Here is a 21,493-nt window from a genome sequence, read left to right as displayed (position 1 = left end):
AGCTAAAATGTACATCTTCAGCCTGTATGGAATGTCTTGTCCAAGTCTTGTGGTATTGCAACAATGGCTTTTGTGTCCATCAAGTTGCCGAAGACAACATTTTTAATGCTGATCCACCATCATAATGATCTTCCCTGATGCAGCGTACATACGACCGGACTTTCCAGCAGACTAAGTCCGACGATCTTCTCGACGGACTGTCGGTGTAGCTTCGATGGACTTTCCGAATGAACGGACTTGGCCACACACAATCACACCAAAGTCCCACAGATTTGAACGTGATACGACCGGACTAGAATAAAGAAGTTCATAGCCAGTAGCCAATAGCTGCCCTAGTGTCCGTTTTTTGTCCGCCGGACTAGCATACAGACGAGCGGATTTCCATAGGAACTGGGCCCAGTGGAGTTCCGGCGGAAAAATTTGAAATATGTTCTATTTCTGAAGTCCGTCAGATTTTTGGACAGCAAAGGTCTGATGGAGCCCACACACGATCGAATTGTCCAAGGGATTCGTTCTGTCGGACCTTTGCTGTCAAAGTCCGGTCATGTGTACGAGGCATTACTGTATTAGGCCACATTCACACCAGAGAGTAGCGTTTTTTTAGCGTTTTTTCTGTGTTTTTTGCATGTATTTGCGCGCTTGCATACAGAGTTTTCTGGAGCTTTTGAGATTTGGCAGGTTATTTTTAGCCAATAGGAAAAATGATCATCTCTTTCATCATTTGTTGCTATGTTTTTAGATTTTGACATCTGCTTCCTGCTCCAAAAATGCCCAAATCTGCCAGATTTGAGCGACAACAAAGGGTCCAGAACTTGTTTGACCTTCAAGCATAGGGCTTCAGGTGGCTTGCAGTGGAGATGTGAACCATCTCCATAGAGAATAATGGATTTTTTCCCCTCAAGTATTTTGTAGCTTCAGGCTTCAAGCTACAAAACGCTCAGGTGTGAATGGGGCCTTAAGACAACAGAAGCATGAGAGGACTACAGAACCTTTCCCTCTCATTTTCTCCATAGCATTGCGGACTACAGAACCCACCCCATCTGAGATAACTTAAAAGAATGCAGTACAGGCAGAGGGCATAGGAAATGATCAGCTAACAAAATGTCTGGCAACATCCCAGGTATTTGCACTTATCAAAGACATTAAACAAAATATTTTCTATGATTTTACAGACTCAAATGTACCAAAAAAAATGTAGGTGTTTATGGCTACTGTATTTAATATGTTGCAGCATAGTTGAAACCCACCTTCAGGGAAAGTCAAAATACTCCCTTGCAATAGGGCTGTACTTGCATTGCAAGGGTTAATTTCACATTTATGTCTGAAGGCTAGGAAAAGCAGTTTTACTTACCAGATCCTCCACTCCCACCTCAGCCACTGCTCCCCTACACCCCAGCGGTGGACTGTTCCTTGAAGTCCAAATGCCCAACTTGGGGCCTTGATGACATAAGAAGACCTGCATAGGAGAAAAAGGGGCCTTCCCGGACCAGTCTTGCAGCTTGGAGGGAGCCTGTAGGTGCAGAGGATTAGGTAAAACTGCTTTTCTTGTTCATCCAGACCACATGTGTCAAACACAAGGCCCTTGGGCCAAATCCGGGCCCCCTCCACACCACTTCTTGTCTCTCCTGCTGCTGCGAAACCCCCCTTATCTCCACCCCCCCACCTTTTCTCAGCAGTTAACAGCATAAAGGAGGACAAACTTCCTCTGCCAGGTCCTGTGCTTCTTCATGCAGCCATGGAGAGGCTCTTCTCTGCCCCCCCCCTATCTCAGCAGATGGCAGCAGAGAGGAAGACAGAACTCCTCCTACAGGTCATGTGCCTCTCTGTGAGCCACAGCACCCTCTTGTCTCCGCCAGCCCTGAGCTGACTTCAGCCCTCCCCTGGTTCTTCCCCATAGCCTGCACTTTCTGCTTACCAGCTCTGCCGCCAGCTTCTTCCCGGCAGCAGCACAAGGTAAGGGGGTGCACTGTGATTTAAGGGAGGGTAAGGGACACTTGACTTCTGATGGTAGGGGGCTCTTGACATCTGATGTAAGGGGGGTGGGGTGCTATGGACATCTAGTCTTACAGGTACAACTGTTCATTTGAGGGCATCAATAACGCTAATTCATCCCTTGATGAAATGGAGCATTTTTCATTTTCATTGAGTTCAGCTTTAGAGGTGTTCCGGTCCCCCAGGAAAATTTAAAAGCCAGCAGCTACAAATACTATAGCTGCTGACTTTAAATATTAGGACACTTACCTGTCCAGGGTTCCCACGATGTTGGCACCCCAACCGATTTTCGGATCGGCTGTCGGGTGCTGCCACCACCATTCCTGTTAAAGGAAACCAGCAGTGGAGCCTTTTGGCTTCACAGCTGATTACCTAATGCGCATGCGCAAAGTACACTTCAATTCTTATTTGGCCTGGAAGCAGAGGAAGGAGAAGAGGGACCGAACCTCAGAGGGACGGCGTCACGGCGCCGTCTTCGGAAGTGGGGGAACAGGACCTGTCAAAAACAGGTACCCATTCCCCCCCCGCCCGAAAGGTGCCATATGTGGCACTGCAGGGGGGAAGGAGACAGATAAGTAGAAAAAGAACTCCACTTTAAGTGCTTTATTTACAGATAGCAAGGATAACTTGCCACAAATTTGTGGCAGTGTTGAATTGTACGTCTTGTTAACTTGCCGCACATTTTCACTGGCAAGTTGTACACTTGCAGAGCACTTGAAGCACACGTTCTAGTTGGCACTTTTTCAAATTGTAGCAAATTAGTGTGACAAGTCTCTAGCAAGAACAAAGTTGCAGTGCTTAGTCTACAGCAAGAGCTCTGTTAGTCACAGTGACCTCTGTGGTGGGATGACTATTGCACAACATAAATGAACCAGAACTTGCAGCAGACTTACAGAATGTTTGTAAAGAAAGTTGATCTGCAATGGGGACATGCTGCAATTGTGCAACAAACTTGTGAAGCCTGGCAAGTCTAGAAATAGCTTAGCAAGTCATTTTCAAACTTGCAGCTCAATTGCTTGCTATCTGGGTTAGCATGTCATAGATATCATTGGTAGGATTTCCTTTTGGGTCTACAAAGCTGACTACAGTATGTGGCAACTCAATTAATTTGGTTCAATCTCTTTTCTCTCTTTTTTTTTGGGCTAAGTGTATTTATACCATTACTTAAATTACCAATTCATAAATGTTTACAGGTCTGTTGTGACATTTCCTTGATGTTCATTCAAGTTATACTATAGACAAAATATAAAGCTAAAACAGGATTTCATTGTTGCTTACATTGAAGTGCCCATGGGAAGCAATTTATTGTTAATACCTAAATAAATGGATGAAATATATGTATATATAACTGTATATATACATATATAACTGTATATATATATATATATATATATATATATATATATATATATATATATATATATATATATATATATATATATATATATATGTCCTTTAAAGAGGAGTTCTGCCTGGGAAAACAAAACAAATACTGTAGCTACATGGACATTCACCTGTCCAGGGAGCCCGCGATGTCGGCACCCCAGTCGATTTTTGGATCGGCCGTCGGGTGCTGCCATCATCTCCATTAAGGGAATCCGGCAGCAAAGCCTTTCGTTCCCTACTGCACATGCAAGGATGAGGGGGCCGAACGTCCGCACCATGGCGCCATCTCCTGCAAGTGGGGACAGGGACCTGTCAAAAACAGGTCCCCGTACCCCCTCCCCTCTGAAAGGTGCCAAATGTGGCACCAGAAGTGGGGGGGGGGAGCAAATAAGCAGAGGTTCCACTTCTAGGTGGAACTCCACTTTAAGTTTTATAAATTGTAAGTATTTTACAGCTCTACCACACAGCATGGCTAGGAGTATAACGACGCTACAGTAGTGTCATCTCCCCGACCACAGCCTGCACATAATACAGTGAAAGAGCAGCAGAAAACTGATGAGCTAATCTCTATGCTCAGTCTTTTCTTTCCTACTTTGAGCTTGTCTTTGCCAGGCCGATTTGCAGTACTACTGATTACTTCTCTGGTCTGCCTGCTTCCTTCCAGTCTCAGTGTTGCTGTACAGGTGATTGAAATATACTGAAATCAACTCAAATTGAAGTATTTACACTAGCTGAATTTTAAAAATGCATTTATTAAAGTATTGGGTAAAACATAGTCATGGTCAAACAATGCGTTTTTATAAGTATCTGGAGTTCAGCTTTCTTATGGGTTATGTCTGTCAGTAAGTTTTACTTTACCTAGACAGTTGTGTCCATCGTGTGCCAATCGAAATCCATCATAACACATGCACCTGTAGTTTCCAGGTATGTTCACACACTCGTGTACACACCCTGCATTATCATCCCGTTCACATTCATCTACATCTAGGGAAAAGAAAAAGAAATAATTACAAATATATAACACATTAATTCACAGAGCTATGCCTTTACTGTTAAATAAATCTAAACATACATAGAGTGGTGTCAACTTTTTGAAAATCTTGTAAACTAGAAACAAAGCATAGGTACGGGTTATCTGGATAACTGAATCATTGCAGCTACCCATTGTTCAAGTAGCTGGTCAAAACTCTGTGCAAGACTAGAGAAATCATTTGCTATGTTGGCAGGAAAATTTCTTGTAGGCCATGGGTCTTAATCTCAACATACGTTGATTAGTTGCACTCTGTCCTGAGCTCATTTTTCTTTTATAAAAACAAAAAAGAATCTGTGATCTAATCTATGAACTAAATTTATGCAAAAACCAAGTTGAGTTTAGAGCAGCAACTCCACGTTGAGATACTATACACAGTCAAACTTATATTACATCAAAATCAGTCACCCTTATATAAAAAATTACAGGTGATATAAAATATATGTGTACCAAACTGAAAAAAAAATGATTTCATGTAAAAAAACACAAAAGAAGTCCAATGTGCAAAAGAAAAGTTCTCCTTCCCACCCAGCCTATAGCAAAATGATGGCTGGGTGGGGGTTTCATTGTTATGACTGGATGTCATATGACGTCCTTCAGAACAAGCCACTTGTGCATGCCCCCGGGGGCACACAGTGCAGCTAATGGTGGTACTCGCCTCATCTCCGATCACAGTAAAGAGCCTATGAAGTGGATTCTTTACCATGTGATCAGCTGTGTCCATTCACAGCTGATCACAGTGTAAATCAACATTCCTCTATTCACGCTGACAGAGCATGAGTAGGAGAGAGCCGATAAACGACTCTCCTGACAGGAAGAGCATTGATTATCAGTGCAGTCCCATCAGCAATGCCTGCCAGTACCCACCAGTGATGCCCACCTGTGTCCACCAGTGATGCCCACCTGTGAAGCCAATCAGTGGGCTACAGAGGTGCCAAACAGTGTCCATCAGTGCTGCCTTTCAGTGTCCATCAGTGATGCAGTGATGCCTGTCAGTGCTGACCATCAGTGCCCACCAGTGCAGCTTATCAATGCCACTTATCAGTGCTCCCATCAGTGCCCACCAGTGCTGATAATCAGTGCGCCTATTAGTGCTTCCTCATCAGTGCCACCCCATCAGTACCCATCAGTGCAGCCCCATCAGCGAACATCATTGAAGGAGAAAAAAAATACATATTTAAAAAAATGTTGTAACAGAAATTGAAGAAAACCTTTTTTTTTTTTACACTTTTGGTCCTTTTTCATTTGTTTAACAACAACAACAAAAGACTCAGTAGTGATTAAATACCACCGAAAGAAAGCTTTATCTGTCTCAAAAAATGACAAAAATCTTGTTTGGGTACAGCAGTGCATGACCGTGCAATTGTAAAAATGTGACAGCGCTGAAAGCTGAAAATTGGCTTGGGCAGCAAGGGGGTGAAAGTCCTACTTCAAATATTCCTAACACCTTCCTGCTCAGCCTAAAGCAAAATGATGGCCAGTTGGGAGTTTCATTGTTCTGACTGGACGTCATAGGATGTCCTTCAGAACAAGCCACTTGTGCACGCCCCCAGGGGCACGCAGCACAGCAATTCAGTGGTGCTCAAACACACCACATTTCCAATCAAGGGAAAGAGCCTATGACGTAGGTACTTTACCATGTGATCAGCTGTGTTCAATCACAGCTGATCACAGTGTAAATAAGCATTCCTCTATTTACGCTGACAGTGCATGAGTATGGGAGAGCCGATAAGCGAATCTCCTGGCAGGGGGGGGGGGGGGGGGGGTCTGAGCTGATCATCACTGCCAATCAGTGCCCATCAGTGATGGCAATCAGTGCCCATCAGTGTTGCCTTTCAGTGTCCATCAGTAATGCCTGTCAGTGCCTCCTCATCAGTGCCGCTTATCGGTGCCCATCAGTGCCGCCAATCAATGCTATATATTGGTACCTCCTCATCAGTGCCACCTCATCAGTGTCCATCAGTGCAGCCTCATCAGTGCACATTAGTGAAGGAGAAAAATTACTTATTTACCAAATTTTGCAAAATAGGCCAACATTTTTTTTTTTTTGTCCTTTTTTTTTTTTTTTTTTTTATTCTTTTTATTATAAGAATATAAATTGAAATACAAAACAAAGCATATTGGGCATACCCAGGCTTAGGTAAAAACACACACATTAAAAGAAAAGCAAAAAAAGGTAAAGTGTTGGTAACCAAGGCTTAGGGAATTGGAAGCAGGGGTTGCCTTTGGCCAATTAGGGCTCAGGGGGATAAGTACACACCCCACACTAAATAAGGCCACCTGCACATCGGCCCTGTGTAGTGTGTTATAGAGACATAGAGAGAGAGAGAGTGTCATTTCATTTTCTTTGAGTAGGCAGTTTATTCAGTTAGGTAGATCTCACTATAGACCATTTCTGCTGTACTATTTCTAATCTACTTCAGGTAGGCAGGCAGGCAGTTCATTCAAGTATGATCCAGTTTAGCGAGATCTCACTGCAGACCATTCCTGTTGATCTGTTCCTAATATACTACAGGCAGGCAGGCAGGCAGTTCATTCAAGTAGCTGCAGTATATTCAGTAATGTATCCTGTGCAGCTAGATCTCGCTGCAGACATAATTACATAGTTAATAAGGTTGAATAAAGACACCAGTCCATCCAGCTCAACCTGAGTGAGTGTCTACAATTGTCCCTATCCCTGTACATTGCACACTCACATTGGTCCCTACCCTCAAGGAGCCCATAATCCAAGGTCCATTCATATACTAGGGCCAATTTTGGACAGAAACCAATTAACTTACCCGCATGTCTTTAGAGTGTGGGAGGAAACTGGAGTACCCGTAGGAAACCCACGCAGGCACAAGGAGAACATGCAAACTCCAGGCAGGTAGTGTCATGGTTGGGATTCGAACCAGTGACCCTTTTTACTGCTAGGCAAGAGTTCTAACCACTACACCACTGTGCTGCTGTTCTGGTCCTAATAAACTACAGGCAGGCAGTTCATTCAGTTATCTGCAGTATATTCAGCATACTGTATCCAGTTTAGCTAGATCTCGCTGCAGACCATTCCTGTTGTTCTGTTCCTAATATACTACAGGCAGGCAGTTCATTCAGTTAGCTGCAGTATATGCAGTACTGTATCCTGTGCAGCTAGATCTCGCTGCAGACCGTTCCTGTTGTTCTGTTCCTAATATACTACAGGCAGGCAGTTCATTCAGTTAGCTGCAGTATATTCAGCACTGTATCCTGTGCAGCTAGATCTCGCTGCAGACCGTTCCTGTTGTTCTATTCCTAATATACTACAGGCAGGCAGTTCATTCATTAACTGCAGTATATTCAGTATACTGTATCCAATTTAGCTAGATCTCACTGCAAACCGTTCCTGTTGTTATGCTCCTAATATACTACAGGCAGGCAGTTCATTTAGTTAGCTGCAGTATATTCAGTACTGTATCCAGTTTAGCTAGATCTCACTGCAGACCATTCCTGTTGTTCTGTTCCTAATATACTACAGGCAGGCAGTTCATTCAGTTAGCTGCAGTATATGCAGTATACTGTATCCAGTTTAGCTAGATCTCGCTGCAGACCATTCCTGTTGTTCTGTTCCTAATATACTACAGGCAGGCAGTTCATTCAGTTAGCTGCAGTATATTCAGTACTGTATCCTGTGCAGCTAGATCTCGCTGCAGACCCTTTCTGTTGTTCTGTTCCTAATATACTACAGGCAGGCAGTTGATTCAGTGAGCTGCAGTATATTCAGTACTGTATCCTGTGCAGCTAGATCTCACTGCAGATTGTTCCTGTTGTTCTGTTACTAATATACTACAGGCAGGCAGTTCATTTAGTTAGCTGCAGTGTATATTGAGTACCGTATCATGTGCAGCTAGATCTCACTGCAGACCGTCCCTGTTGTTCTCTTTCTAATATACTACAGGCAGGCAGTTGATTCAGTTAGCTGCAGTATATTCAGTACTGTATCCTGTGCAGCTAGATCTCACTGCAGACCGTTCCTCTTCTTCTGTTCCTAATATACTACAGGCCGGCAGTTGATTCAGTTAGCTGCAGTATATTCAGTACTGTATCCTGTGCAGCTAGATCTCCCTGCAGGCCGTTCCTGTTCTGTTCCTAATATACTACAGGCAGGCAGTTGATTCAGTTAGCTGCAGTATATTCAGTACTGTATCCTGTGCAGCTGGATCTCACTGCAGACCGCTCCTGTTGTTCTTTTAATAATATACTTCAGCAGGCAGTTGATTCAGTTAGCTGCAGTATATTCAGAATCAGTATATATATATACATCCCAGCTTTGTGCAGCTACATCTCACTGCAGGCCATTCCTGGTGTACTTATTCAAATACATTACAAATAAATCAAATACAGTATGTCTGGAAGGCCAACAAGGAGAGGCAGACACTCACAGGCCACTAAAAGAGGGCAAGCAGACTCTGTGTCTACAGCCAACTCTGCTGGTCATGGACACGGTGCATCCTCAGCACGTGGCCGTGAGGCACGCTTGTCCTTTTTTTCAGCAGCTGGCTGTGTTGAGCCACAACATGCAAAAGTGTTCGTAGAGTAAATTACCAAGCCGTCCTCATCCTCCTCATCCCCCTCATCCTCTATCACCCAGGCTCAGAGTACTTTGACTGTCAATGCAGCTGCCAAAGTGGCCTCTTCCAATGGCTCAATGTCATCAGTCACTCCTTCGCTAGCCCCACCATCATGCCCTGAGGAGTCCCCCGAACTGTTTGACCAGTGTTGGGTACATGCTGCAGGAGGATGCACAGCGTTTTGAAGGCTCCGATGATGGTACCCAAATTGAGGAAGACAGTAACGTGAGCCCAGAGAGAGGGGGTGCCCAAAAAGGACAACAAACTGGCAGTCACGAGGAGGGGATGATGAGATCACTGACTCTACATGGGTACTGGATAGGAGAGAGGAAGAGGAGTATGAAGAGCAGGCACATCTCTAACGAGGTGGGATGCCCTCCAGATTAAGGGCAGAGCTCCACATGTGCAGGGCGCTGCTGACTCTGCACGTTTTTCCAAAAGTTCTTTGGTGTGGGCCTTTTTTGAGACGTGTGCAGCAGATCACACCGTTACTATTTGCAACATATGTCTAAAGCGTGTCAAGCGTGGCCAAAACAGCAGCCGCTTGGTCTCCACATGCTTGACCAGACATATGTCGCACTTCCATGCAGTCCGTTGGCAAGCGTACTTAAAAGACCCATACCAAAGAACAAGGAAGACCTCTCCTTGCACCTCATCAGCTGGGATCTCCAACCCCACTATACCTTCAGTTCTCTCAGAAACCTGCACTGAGGAACAGAACAACAGGGACGGTCTGCAGCGAGATCTAGCTGCACAGGATACAGTGCTGAATATACTGCAGCTAACTGAATGAACTGCCTGCCTGTAGTAGAATTAGGTGGGCCAAGTACTTGTGGGCAATCTGCTATCGCTACAGCTACGTCTGATTGTAGCAGACAAATTTCCCTAACCCAGTTGCTAAACCAGCGAAAGAAATTCGGTCCCAGCCATCCACATGCCCAGCGGCTGAATGCTAGCTTGGCTAAATTGCTAGCACTCCAACTGCTGCCTTTTCAGCTTTCCCTTTTCATGAATTCGTGGAATGTGTGGTACCTCAGTGGCAGGTTCCCAAATACCACTTTTTTCACGAAAGGCGATTCCAGCTCTCTACTGGCATGTGGAAGGCAATGTCTTGGCCTCGCTGGACATGGTGGTCAGCAGTAAGATGCATATTACCGCTGACTCATGGTCCAGCAAGCATGTTCAAGGCCTTATCTTTCACAGCGCACTGGGTGACCCTACTGGCAGCTGGGAAGGATGCAGCACAGGGTGCAGTATTGTTGGAGCTTGTTCCACCACCACACCTCCAAAATGCTACTAGTGGTGATTCTGACACACCTCTCTCCTCCCCCCACTCACCTTATTTTTCCTCCATGGCCTCTTACTCTATAGATTTGTCCTCAGAACCAGCGGTGCTTCGTAGGCGTTCAAGGGGCTATGCAAGCACTCAGGCAAAAAGATTCCATGCAGTGCTTGAACTGGTGTGCTTAGGGGACAGGGGCCACACTGGGGCAGAGATTCTGTCAGCTCTAATGGGGCAGGCTCAGAGGTGGTTGACGCCGCGCCAGCTTTAGGCAGGAATGGTGGTTTGTGACGATGGCACAATGGCCTTCATCCATGTTCCCTGTTTGGCTCATGTCCTTAATTTGGTGGTGCAGCGGTTCTTGTGCAGATACCCGGGCTTACAGGATCTCCTGAGGCAGGCCAGGAAAGTCTGTGTGCATTTCCACCATATAATGCCAGTGCTCGGCTGGCTGACCTCCAAAAGGAATACAACCTGCCCAAGAACCACCTAATCTGTGACATGTCCACCAGATGGAACTCAACGTTGACCATGCTGCAGCGGCTGCACATGCAACAGAGGGCCATCAATGAGTACCTGTGCAACTATGGCACCATGACAGGGTCAGGGGAGCTTGGCTTTTTTTTGCCACGCCAGTGGCTCATGATGAAGGATGCATGCACTGTCCTGTCACCATTTGAGGAGGCCAGAAAGGACCATCGGATTCATGGTATCAAGGAGAGGTATCAGCACTGGCTGGCAACCCTCCTTGATCCATGCTACAAGGGTAAGGTTGTGGAACTTATCCAGCCATCACAGAGGGAGCAGAGGATGAAACATCTTCGGGGGGGCCTTGAAGAAAGGTTTGTGCAATGTGTTTCCAGAGCCTGGGAGGTTACAAATTCTTGGTCCTGGACAACGTGTTGCTGAGGCTTCGGTCAGTCACAGAAGGAGCAGTAGAAAAGGTAGCCATCTGACAGATGCGGTCAGACAATTTTTTAGTCCACAGCCCCAAGGTCTGATCGGTTCCAACAACCATCGCCAGCATCTGATTTACATGGTGCAGGAATACCTAGGGGCAAGATCAGACGTGGAGACCTTTCCAACCGAAAATCCTCTGGGTTACTGGATCTTGAGGATGGATCACTGGCCAGAGCTTGCACAGTATGCAATAGAGCTACTGGCCTGTCCTGAATCCAGAGTTTTTTCGGAACGCACATTCAGTGCTGCTGGAGGCTTTGTAACCAATCACAGAGTGTGCCTGTCCACTGACTCGGTTGATCGCTCACCTTCATAAAAATGAATCAGTCTTGGATCACCAGCTACCAAGCACCTGATGATGATGTAACCAAATAATATGTTTATGAATGTGAGATCCCTTCAAGACTGCCTATGCTGATGCTGAGTGACTATCCTGTTATGCTGAGTGACTATCCTATTCCTCCTCAATGTTCATGTTGATAGCTTGTAAGAACATGTTTGGTTCTGGGCACCACCACCAGTGGCTAAGGCCCAATTTTTCTGCCCCCCTTTTTTCTGTAATATTTTGCAGCAGGGCTTGTTCCTGCGCTCAACTAGAGTATCTGTGAGGGGTTGCAGTGTTGTGGCACCAGCACCGGTGCCTAAAGCCCAATTTTTCTGCCCCTGTTACAATTTTTGATCTAATATTTCACAGCAAGGCCCGTTCCAGCGCCCACCAAGAGTAACTGTGAGGGCTTACAGTGTTCTGGTACCACCAACACCTAAGGCCCAAATTTCTGCAGAGTATATAGGGCAGGCCCCTACTTTCAAACATCTGACTTACAAACAACTTCTACTTACAAACAGAGGAAGACAACTGGAACTGAGAGGAAATCTACCCCCTAGGAAGGGAAATTCTCTCCTGTTAATATGGGAAAAAAGGTGTCACCTCCACGGATGCTTTATCACCAATCCTTGTTTCCCTAAAAACCACAAATTTTTAAAATCCAGTTGTCATTGGGACAGAAAGTGAGGTGAAATCTTCTGAATAGGGGCACAGACAGCAAATCATGTGTTATAGGGGTGATGATAACCCTTCCCTATGTTTTCCAAAAAGCTTACAAATAGATTTTTTGGCTGGAGCTACACTTACAAAATGTACCTGTTCCAAATTACAAACAGATTCAACTTAAGAACAAACCTACAGTCCCTGTCTTTCTTGGGACCGCCTGTATACTGCTGTTCAGTGTATATAGGGTCTGGGGGCCCCACGGCTTTTCTTTTTTTAATTTGGGTGTGGGGTTCCCCTTAATGTCCATACAAGACCCAAAGGGTCTGCTAATGGGCTGGGGGGTTACCCATGCCATTTTTCTCAATAATTTTCATCCATATTTCTAGGACCCAACATTACATTCCAGCTGCAAGTAGTTTTAAAATTTAAATTACTTTTATTCCTTTAGAAATGTCATTTTGTGCAGGGACTGTTCTAAACACGGGAAACATGCACCATTTTACAGGCATACTATAGATACCCCCAGGTACGATATTTAAAGGAATATTTCACTTTTATTTTTTCACTTTAAGCATCATCAAAATCACTGCTCCCGAAAAAAAACACAGTTTTTAAAACTTTTTTTTGCATTGATACATGTCCCTTGGGGCCGGACCCAGGTCCCCAAACCCTTTTTAGGACAATAACTTGCATATTAGCCTTTAAAATTCACATTTTTGATTTATCACATTTGAGTACCATAGACTTTAATGGTGTTCGAGAGTTCCTGCAAACTTTTGGTCTGTTCACATGTTCTGGATGCGAACCGAACCGGGGGGGTGTTTGGCTCATCTCTACTAAGAAGGGGTTGCCGAGGATCCAACAGTAGCTCTGGACTCGGTCCTAATATCCCATACTTTGGAGAATTTTTTTGAATATCCCCTAGATTCATATGTAAATTTATACAGTGTGACCCCTTTATTGACTATATTCTTCCAATAATAAAAGGTGGGGGGCTGGGTGGATTGCCATTTAAGGAGTATAGTCTTATGTGCATAAAACAATAGGAGGCCTCAAAGTTCTCATCGAGAGGTTGGGTCCTTGTTTAACAAAAAATAAAAAAAACTCAGTGGTGATTCAATACAACCAAAAGAAAGCTTTATCTGTCTCAAAAAATGAAAAAAATAAATCTTTTTTTGGGTACAGCAGTGCATGACTGCGCAATTGTCATTCAAAGTGCGATAGAGCTGAAAGCTGAAAATTGGCCTTGGCAGCAAGGGGGTGAAAGCGGGCAGTATTGACGTGGTTCAACATCTGATAAGCCTCTATCACCAATTAGAAGAGCTAAAGTGTGACCCCCTAATTAAAGAGATGTCAACTGAGCTTTCAATCGGGCACCCAGCCCTTGATCACCATAAACAACTCTTTTGGCTCCCCACTGGTGGATGATTGTGACTGGTTCTTAGTCGGGCGTTGCCCCATAAACATATTTCATGAGGATATAAAGAACAGATGCCCTTATTGTATAAAACCTTATAGGCACATTTATTAATTGATTAAAATGACACATACATTCAGTTAGATTTAAAGTGCTTTAAAACAAATCCTCGCTGACCAGGTTACCAGCACCCGCACTTTTGGAAACTCGCTATGATGTCAGCACGTCGCTCCCCCCTACGCATTTCTTCACATGTGACATTGTCCAGTGGCATGGGCGCCATGCTGTTGCATTGCTGTTTATATCCACTATGTAAAAACCAAGCCTTGTCATGGATTGATAGCAATAACTATTTGGGTCAATCCCATTGCTACTAGACAGTGACTCTCTCTAGGGGTAATTTGTATATTGGGCCAAGTAATATGTATCTTTATAGTTTTTATTAAGAGAGAATTTTCTTTGTATTAAGTGGTTCACATCATTTATTGTTTTATTTTAAATAACCAATACCATGAAATGTTAATGATTTTGAGCATTATAGTATAACCGGCCTCTGTTATGAAGTGCTTACAAGGATTTTAACACATTTTTGGTGATTTGGATTCTTTAGGTATCCAAGTTATAAATATTTAATTGCATATAAATTATATTATAATTTTTGACCATTAGATGCCTCAGTGGTTGCCGCAGCTCCCTGATTTTTTATTAATAGTATTGTATGCTTGACTGTATTACCTATACTTTCCGCTGGGGGGGGGGGCGGCATCTTGTGGTGCTTTACATTTACCATCATTGGGATCGAGATCAGTTTAGTCATACATGGCTGCAGTGTACTCTGACTGAGGTTTCGTTGTGGGCTGAGTAGCCATCATTATCACCCACAATGAGGGTTGGTACTTAAAATGGGTCATCCATTTTGCAATCCATGATGAGGCTTGGTCTTACATGGTGGATATAAACAACAATAGCGCAACATGGCGCCTGTGCCCCGGACAACGTCACGTGTAATAAAACACGTAGGGTGGAGCGACATGATAACATCATCACGAGTTCCCGGAATTGTGGGTGATGTTTATCTGGCCAGCAAGGATTTGTTTTAAAGCACTTTAAATCTAACTGAATGTAATGCCGCGTACACACGACTGGACTTTTCGAGGGACTAGGTCCGACAGACTTTCGACAGAGTTCTGACGGAGTTCTGACAGAGTTCTGACGGACTTTCCGAATGAACGGACTTGGCCACACACAATCACACCAAAGTCCGACGGATTTGAACGTGATGACGTATGACTGGACTAGAATAAGTAAGTTCATAGCCAGTAGCCAATAGCTGCCCTCGCGTCGGTTTTTGTCCATCGGACTAGCATACACACGAGCAGATTTCTCAGTAGGAACTGGGTCCGGCGGAGTTCTGTCGGAAAAATTTGAAACATGTTCCATTTATAAAGTCTGTCAGACTTTTGCAAATCAAAAGTCCGCTGCAGCCCACACACGATCGAATGGTCTGCCGGAATCATTCCATCGGACTTTTGATGTTGAAAAGTCCGGTCGTGTGTACGCGACATAAGTGTTATTTTCATCAACTAATAAATGTGCTCATAAGGCTTTACGCTATCGGGGCATCTCTTTTTTATTACCGGTTACAATAATCCACCAGCTGGGGAGCCGGAGGAGTTGCCTTATGTTGATCCAGGGCTGGGTGCCCAACTGAAAGCTCAGTTGACTTCTCTTTAATTAGGTGGTCACACTTTAGCTAGTAAACATGCATTCTTCCCATTGTATGATGTCTTCTGGATTGAATTCTCTCCTTTTTGGTGATGGAGCCTAATCACATGTTTAAGAACATTTGAAAACAGAAAAGGAGGACTTTTCTTTTGCACGTTGGACTTCTTTTGTATTTTTTCACATGAAAAAAGTTTTTTTTGTTTTGGTCCACATGCAGTTGTAATATTCATATAAGCATGACTATTTTGATGTAATTACTTACACTTTTATTTATAGCTGGCAAGTGCTGATTCAGTGGCAAAACTCCATCAGGGCGGTTGTACAGAAGTCAGTCGGTAAATTGACTTCTGTACAAACACCTTGTCCATACATGAATTGAAATCAGTCTGTTCCCTGCTGAACCGGAAGTTTGACCCATGCATGGCCGGCTTAAGTGATGCTGTACGGGGGATTCCCTGAAGCTGAATTGGACATTTTGACTGGGGAGTGGGGAAGCGTTGTAAAACATAACAGTAGCAAATACTTCAGAAGTATACTTTCCTAGATAATAACTGTGCAGCAGAGCTGCAATGTATAGATCTGTAAATTTAACCTGTTAAACTCTTTGTCTCTGTTTTTTAAACTGTTACTGTGCAAATTAATTGATGAAAACCAAACACCCAGATGCTTTTTTTAAAATAATAATAATTACAATTGCTTTAGGATCACCAGGACTCATTGTTAACATACAGTATTTGTGCCCAACGTCAGACCCGGCATCACAACTATATCATCAAGGCAGACATAGTCATTCACGTAGAGCAATTTTTGTTCTCAATTCAGAGTAGCTCTCCCATGCTTGATAAGAATGGCCACGCACATTCTGAATGCTTTCATTTGTGTAAGGCTGTTTTTCAAATCCTTTAAATCAGGTTACTAGAACAGGCGGGCACTAAGGCATTAGTGAATATAATGGGAGGTCAAGATTAAAAACCCCTCTGTCTATGTTCTATGCTTCTAATATACCTTTGCAATGCTTCCCATCCCCTGTGTATCCAGACTTGCATATGCACTTGTATGACCGAGGGGTGTTTTGGCAGATGGCGTCTATGTGGCATGTGTCTGTTCCTTCCACGCATTCATCAACATCTAAAAAAAAGGAATGATAATATGTTGACAACACGGTTCTTCCAAGTGGCACATCAAAATGAACACAGCTATGTGGAAGAGTTCTATAAGGGTTGTTGTACCTCTGCCTACATGAGTATATGGGTTTTCAGGAATACCAGGGGATAGATATCTATATGTTATACAGAATCGTATTGGGAAGGATAGTGGTATGTTTTCACTTTTTTATATATTGATAACGGTCAATTGATTTTATAAGAGCGTTCACACAATACTCATACTAAAAATAAAGACCGGGCCCATGTGACTTATCATTTATATTTATATGGTTTTCTGAAATCAGCCACAAATGTGTAGAGGCAGCCAGTATTGGGAAACAAAATATTTTTTTTAAATGATCAGTTTGTAAATGGAGGCTTGGTTTACTTTTTACCCTTACTGTACTGCCCTAGGCACTGGCCCATAAGTGCCAATATGACACTCTCAGCCATGTGTATACAGTGCTAAAAATAATGAATATACACAGAGAATGGTACACAGAGAAGTGAAGCACAGCTAAGAGAAGAAAAATGAGTATCACTTGAATGTAAAGCATAAAAGGGCTTTGAAATATAGTAAAGCAAAAAACCAAAGGAACTTCTTATGGGATCCGATTTAGCTGAAAGAAATTATTTTTCCTGCAGTATAGTGCTTTCATAGAAGGAAGAAGCACATGGTGGACCATGTAGATAATTACCAAGGATAAGTCTTCCAGTTTTCCATAACTGCATGATACATTCATGGAAGAAAGAAGCAGCAGGGAATAGTGAATACAACACAATAAATTCCTCTTTTTGGTAATAGCAAAATCTTTAGCTGCCGTTATACATGTACAACATTCCCAGCTCTAATAGTAATAACAGTACCAAAAAGCACTGACTCTAGAGGTAACAACAGAACCAGTGGCGATGGATGTATTGATTAGAGCCTGAAGCTCTAATTGACTTCCAGAAAGGGGTGCACCCTGAGCCCACCCAGTTGTGTGACAATAGGGAATTATTATTCGCTATTGTTTGCCTGATTCTCCTCCTGGCCAATCAGGCAATGGGTCCTGAGACCAGATTGGCCAGGGAGTCTTAGGCCAATCGGGTCTCAGGACACACTTCCTGGAGGAGAAGCAATGGCCCTGGAGCCAGGAGTGGCTGGAGCGAGGCCTCTGATCACTGCCTTACAGTCCATCTCCCACGGGGGGGGGGGGGGGGGGGGTGATCACTGCCTTCTCATCCTTCTCCCCTGGGAGTTGGGGGGATGGCCGCCTTCCCGTCCATCTCTAATGGGGGGGGGGGCGTTTTTGGCATTGGTTTGCTGCCTCCCTCCAAAATTTTGAGCACCAGCTGTCACTGAACAGCACCTCAAATTCCTGGCTCTAGCTGTATCAACAGTACCTTAACTTTGCAGTAATATTAGTTTCCAATATTCTTAGCCCTTTGATAACTGTGGTCTATATAATAGGATGCAGAGGTAATAATAAATGCATTCCCTTAAAAGATAAAGCAAAAATCCCTTTACCTATCAGCAATTATGTATAATACTTACTGCATTAGCAGCAACAGTGTTCAAACTCAGTGGTATCAGTGGCAGTAATAGTGCCTATAGTTGCTCTCTCTTACTGTACTTATGCCCATCCTCATTGGTTTTGAGAATAATAATAATATTGCACGTGTTCCTTGGATTGTTTGCTGCCCCTCCAAATAATATACCACTAGCTGCTACTGGCATGGGTATTTTCATATGCTCCCTGAAGAGTGAAGCATATGTGAATGAGCCCTTATTTTTTTTATTGAGTTTTTAGACTTTTTTGGGGGGAGGGGCTTTGGTGAAATATCAGGGGACTAAACAGACCCCTAATGTCTCATTTTTGAGACAAAGAAAGGAAATACGGATATCAATTCCTGAATTCCTTTCTCTGCAGCCTCAGCACTGGTCCGTGAATGAATGGGAAGTGCTCTGTGCTGAGCGGCTTCCTGTTCATTCACAAACTGAAGCATAGTAAACACAGTTCACTACCCTTCACTGATAAATGAACACAGCAACGATCAGTACCGATTACTCATTATGTTCAATCTGGAAAAAAAGCGGGCGGTAAATAGGGCATATTTAATAAACCCCCGCTCTCCATCCTGGAACCGATCCTCCTGTGTGCCTGCAGCAGCTGCTGGTGGGAGAGGAGGGAAGCTGCCAGTGCTGCAGAGGTGGGGGAGGCACACAGGGGGGCCCTGACAGCAGGGGTGTGGGGGCACAGATAAATTAATACATCGCCCTGCAGCACAGCCGGAGAGAGGGAAAGGAGGAGAAGCTGTGAACGCTGCTGCAGGGGTAACTGCAAGAGGAGCAATATGGTAGAACAGCAGTCCCTCCTGCTCGGGCCCTCCTTTTGAACTGATGGGGCCTGGGCTTGGTAGAAGAAGACTGACTGTACTGCCTTATCAGCGGCCCTGACCATACCTGACCGATTGCCCTGGAAGCTGGAAATCATTGAAGTAAATACTGCTATCTCCACTTGCTTATGGGTCCCATACCGAGCAGCTGCACCTTTGCCTACTGAACATGAGATTCTGATGCTCAGCACAGTTGCTATTCAGAAAACATTATTTTGAAAAATTGTAATTCAAGATTTCTTTCAATTACAATGTCATCTTGTGACTGTGTTTTGTGCAGAAGTTTGTCCATTTTATAAATTAGCAGAGCAGATTTCGTACTCCCTTTAGCATTTTCTAGTCTACCGTAGCTACTAAAGGTAATTTTATACTTTAAAGCGCTTGTAAACCCCAACCCCCCCCCAAAAAAAAACCTGTAAGAAAAAGGCATAATGAGCTATTATGCAGCTCATATTAGCTGATTATGAAATACTTGTCTTAAAACTAAGCTCTATCAGCGGCGCCTGCACACCGCTGAGACAACTGACATTTTCCCTGGAGTTTCTTCCGAGTTTGTGGGTTCAGTCACTGTGATTGGCCGGATCCACGATAACGTCACTCCCGCACATGCGCGCAGGAGCTTCCGGCCACAGCACAGGTTCCTGAAGAAATGGCACCAGTGGCCATTTGTTCAGAGCGCATATACTGATGACATCGGCGGCAGTAGTTATAGCAAATATCTCCTAAACGGTGCATGTTTAGGAGATATTTACAATACCTATGGGTGAGCCTTATTATAGAGAGCTTTACTTCCTCTTTAAAGCGTTGTTAACCCCAAAAATGAAAAAAATGGATCCTGCTCCTTTAAAGCATGTTGCTTGTCCTGTGTCATTTGGCCCCCTGTAACACCTAAAAAACCTAGCTGATCCTGCCAGTTTCTCCCCACCCCCCTGTAAACTGACCACGGTGTATCATGGCTGCTGAGACCAGACACCGTGGTCAGTTTAGGTGCCTCCGTCATCAACAGCCTGCTCTCTGCTCCTGTATCCTCCTCCCCCTTCCCCTCTCTGTCTGTGTGTGAGCCCCCCCTCCCCCCTCCTGCTGCTCTCATAACACTAACTTGTATACACCAACAGCACTGCCTCCTATTGCAGTGTCCCCCTCTGTGAATGATTTATAAATATAAATGCTGTAAATACCCAATTTAAGAGCCAAGATTTCGATCATATGACCGGCCAGCTCTCTCCTCCTCCCCCTCCAGACTGATATCAGCAGAGAAATCTCAGCCCCACCCACTGCATCTCTCAGAGGAGGAAAGGAGAAAGCTGGCCAGTCATGTGATCACAATCTCAGCAGTGAAATTTGGTATTTGCAGCATTTAATTTTATAAATTACACACAGAGGGGGAAACTACAATAGGAGGCAGTGCTGATGGTGTATACAGGTTAGAGTGGCTTAACAACCAATTTAATTGTCTTATGCCTTGTACACATGGTCGGACATTCCAACAACAAAATCCGTCTGATTTTTTCCGACCGATTTTCCCAGAAACTTGTTTTGCATATACACAGTCGCACAAAGTTGACGGAAAATCTGATTGTTCGGAACGAGGTGACATACAAAACGTACGCCGGGATTACATACAGGCCAGTAGCCAATAGCTTTCGTCTCCAATTTTTTTCTGAGCATGCATGGCACTTTGTGCGTCGGAATTCTCTACACATAATCAGAAAAAGTCTGATTGGATTTTGTTGTCGGAAAATTTTAGATCCAGCTCTCAAACTTTGTTGGTCGGACATTCCGATGGAAAAAGTCCAATGGAGCCCACACACGGTCGGATTATCCGACAACACGGTCCGATCGGACATTTTCTGTCGGAATGTCCGACCGTGTGTACGAGGGCTTAGAAGATACTATAATTGATTTACCTACAGAATAGAGACTACATATTCACTTTGCAAGCTTATTGAATAATGTAAAGCTGTGTTCACTGCAATAATTCAATCATTTGCACACAAAAATCCTATGTTTTCTAATTTTCCACATGATTTGGTATTTTAAAGGACCAGATTTTTCTATTCACTAAGCGAACATACTTTACAAAGTGGATAAACACTTTGCAAAGTAATTAGTCAGGCAAAATATCTCTCACCCTGGCTTATAAACATATTTTTTGTAGTGTATGTTTATTTGCAATTTTGTCTAATTAGTTGTTAATTTCTATTTTTTATCACTTCTTAAGGAATTGTGAGGCTGTATTCATAGACCAACATTTTTATAAATAATCATTTTAATTTTCACTTATTTAAACTGACCTGCAAATTTGAAATTCAAATATTGGTACCATTTTACCTGATAAAAGATTTGTAAGGCTACTCTCACACTGAGGCGCTTTGCAGGCGCTATAATGCTAAAAATAAAGAAAGAGCCGCTCAATTCACTACAATGTGAAAGCCCAAGGGCTTTCATACTGGAGCGGTGCACTCGCATCTTTGCAGTTCTATAAGAATGGTGTATTCACGGCTCCTAAAGCACCCCTTCTCATTGAAAACAATGGGGCAGTGCCACAAACCCACTGGAAATCGGGTTTAATCCTTTTTCGGCCGCTATTGGGGGTTAAA

General features: G+C 43.8%; 1 protein-coding gene across 4 annotated transcripts in view; it reads right to left on the bottom strand.

The window, feature by feature from the left end:
• SCUBE3 (signal peptide, CUB domain and EGF like domain containing 3) overlaps positions 1-21,493 on the bottom strand; it is a 190,426-nt gene that overhangs the window by 136,373 nt on the left and 32,560 nt on the right. For 3 of the 4 annotated variants that reach the window (XM_077481428.1, XM_077481425.1, XM_077481426.1), the window contains exons 2-3: positions 16,375-16,497; positions 4,237-4,362 (exon numbers count right to left, since the gene is read on the bottom strand). In XM_077481428.1, coding sequence (XP_077337554.1) covers positions 4,237-4,362; positions 16,375-16,497 — 249 coding nt within the window. The remainder of the gene's footprint in view (positions 1-4,236; positions 4,363-16,374; positions 16,498-21,493) is intronic. The other variant, XM_077481427.1, reaches the window with a different exon arrangement.

The sequence above is a fragment of the Lithobates pipiens genome, unplaced genomic scaffold (assembly GCF_037356315.1).
Source record: "Lithobates pipiens isolate NorthernLeopardFrog02 unplaced genomic scaffold, aLitPip1_a1.2 Scaffold_16, whole genome shotgun sequence".
Taxonomy (NCBI): domain Eukaryota; kingdom Metazoa; phylum Chordata; class Amphibia; order Anura; family Ranidae; genus Lithobates; species Lithobates pipiens.
The sequence above is the reverse complement of the archived record's forward strand: the minus strand, read 5'-3'. Positions and strand labels throughout refer to the sequence as shown.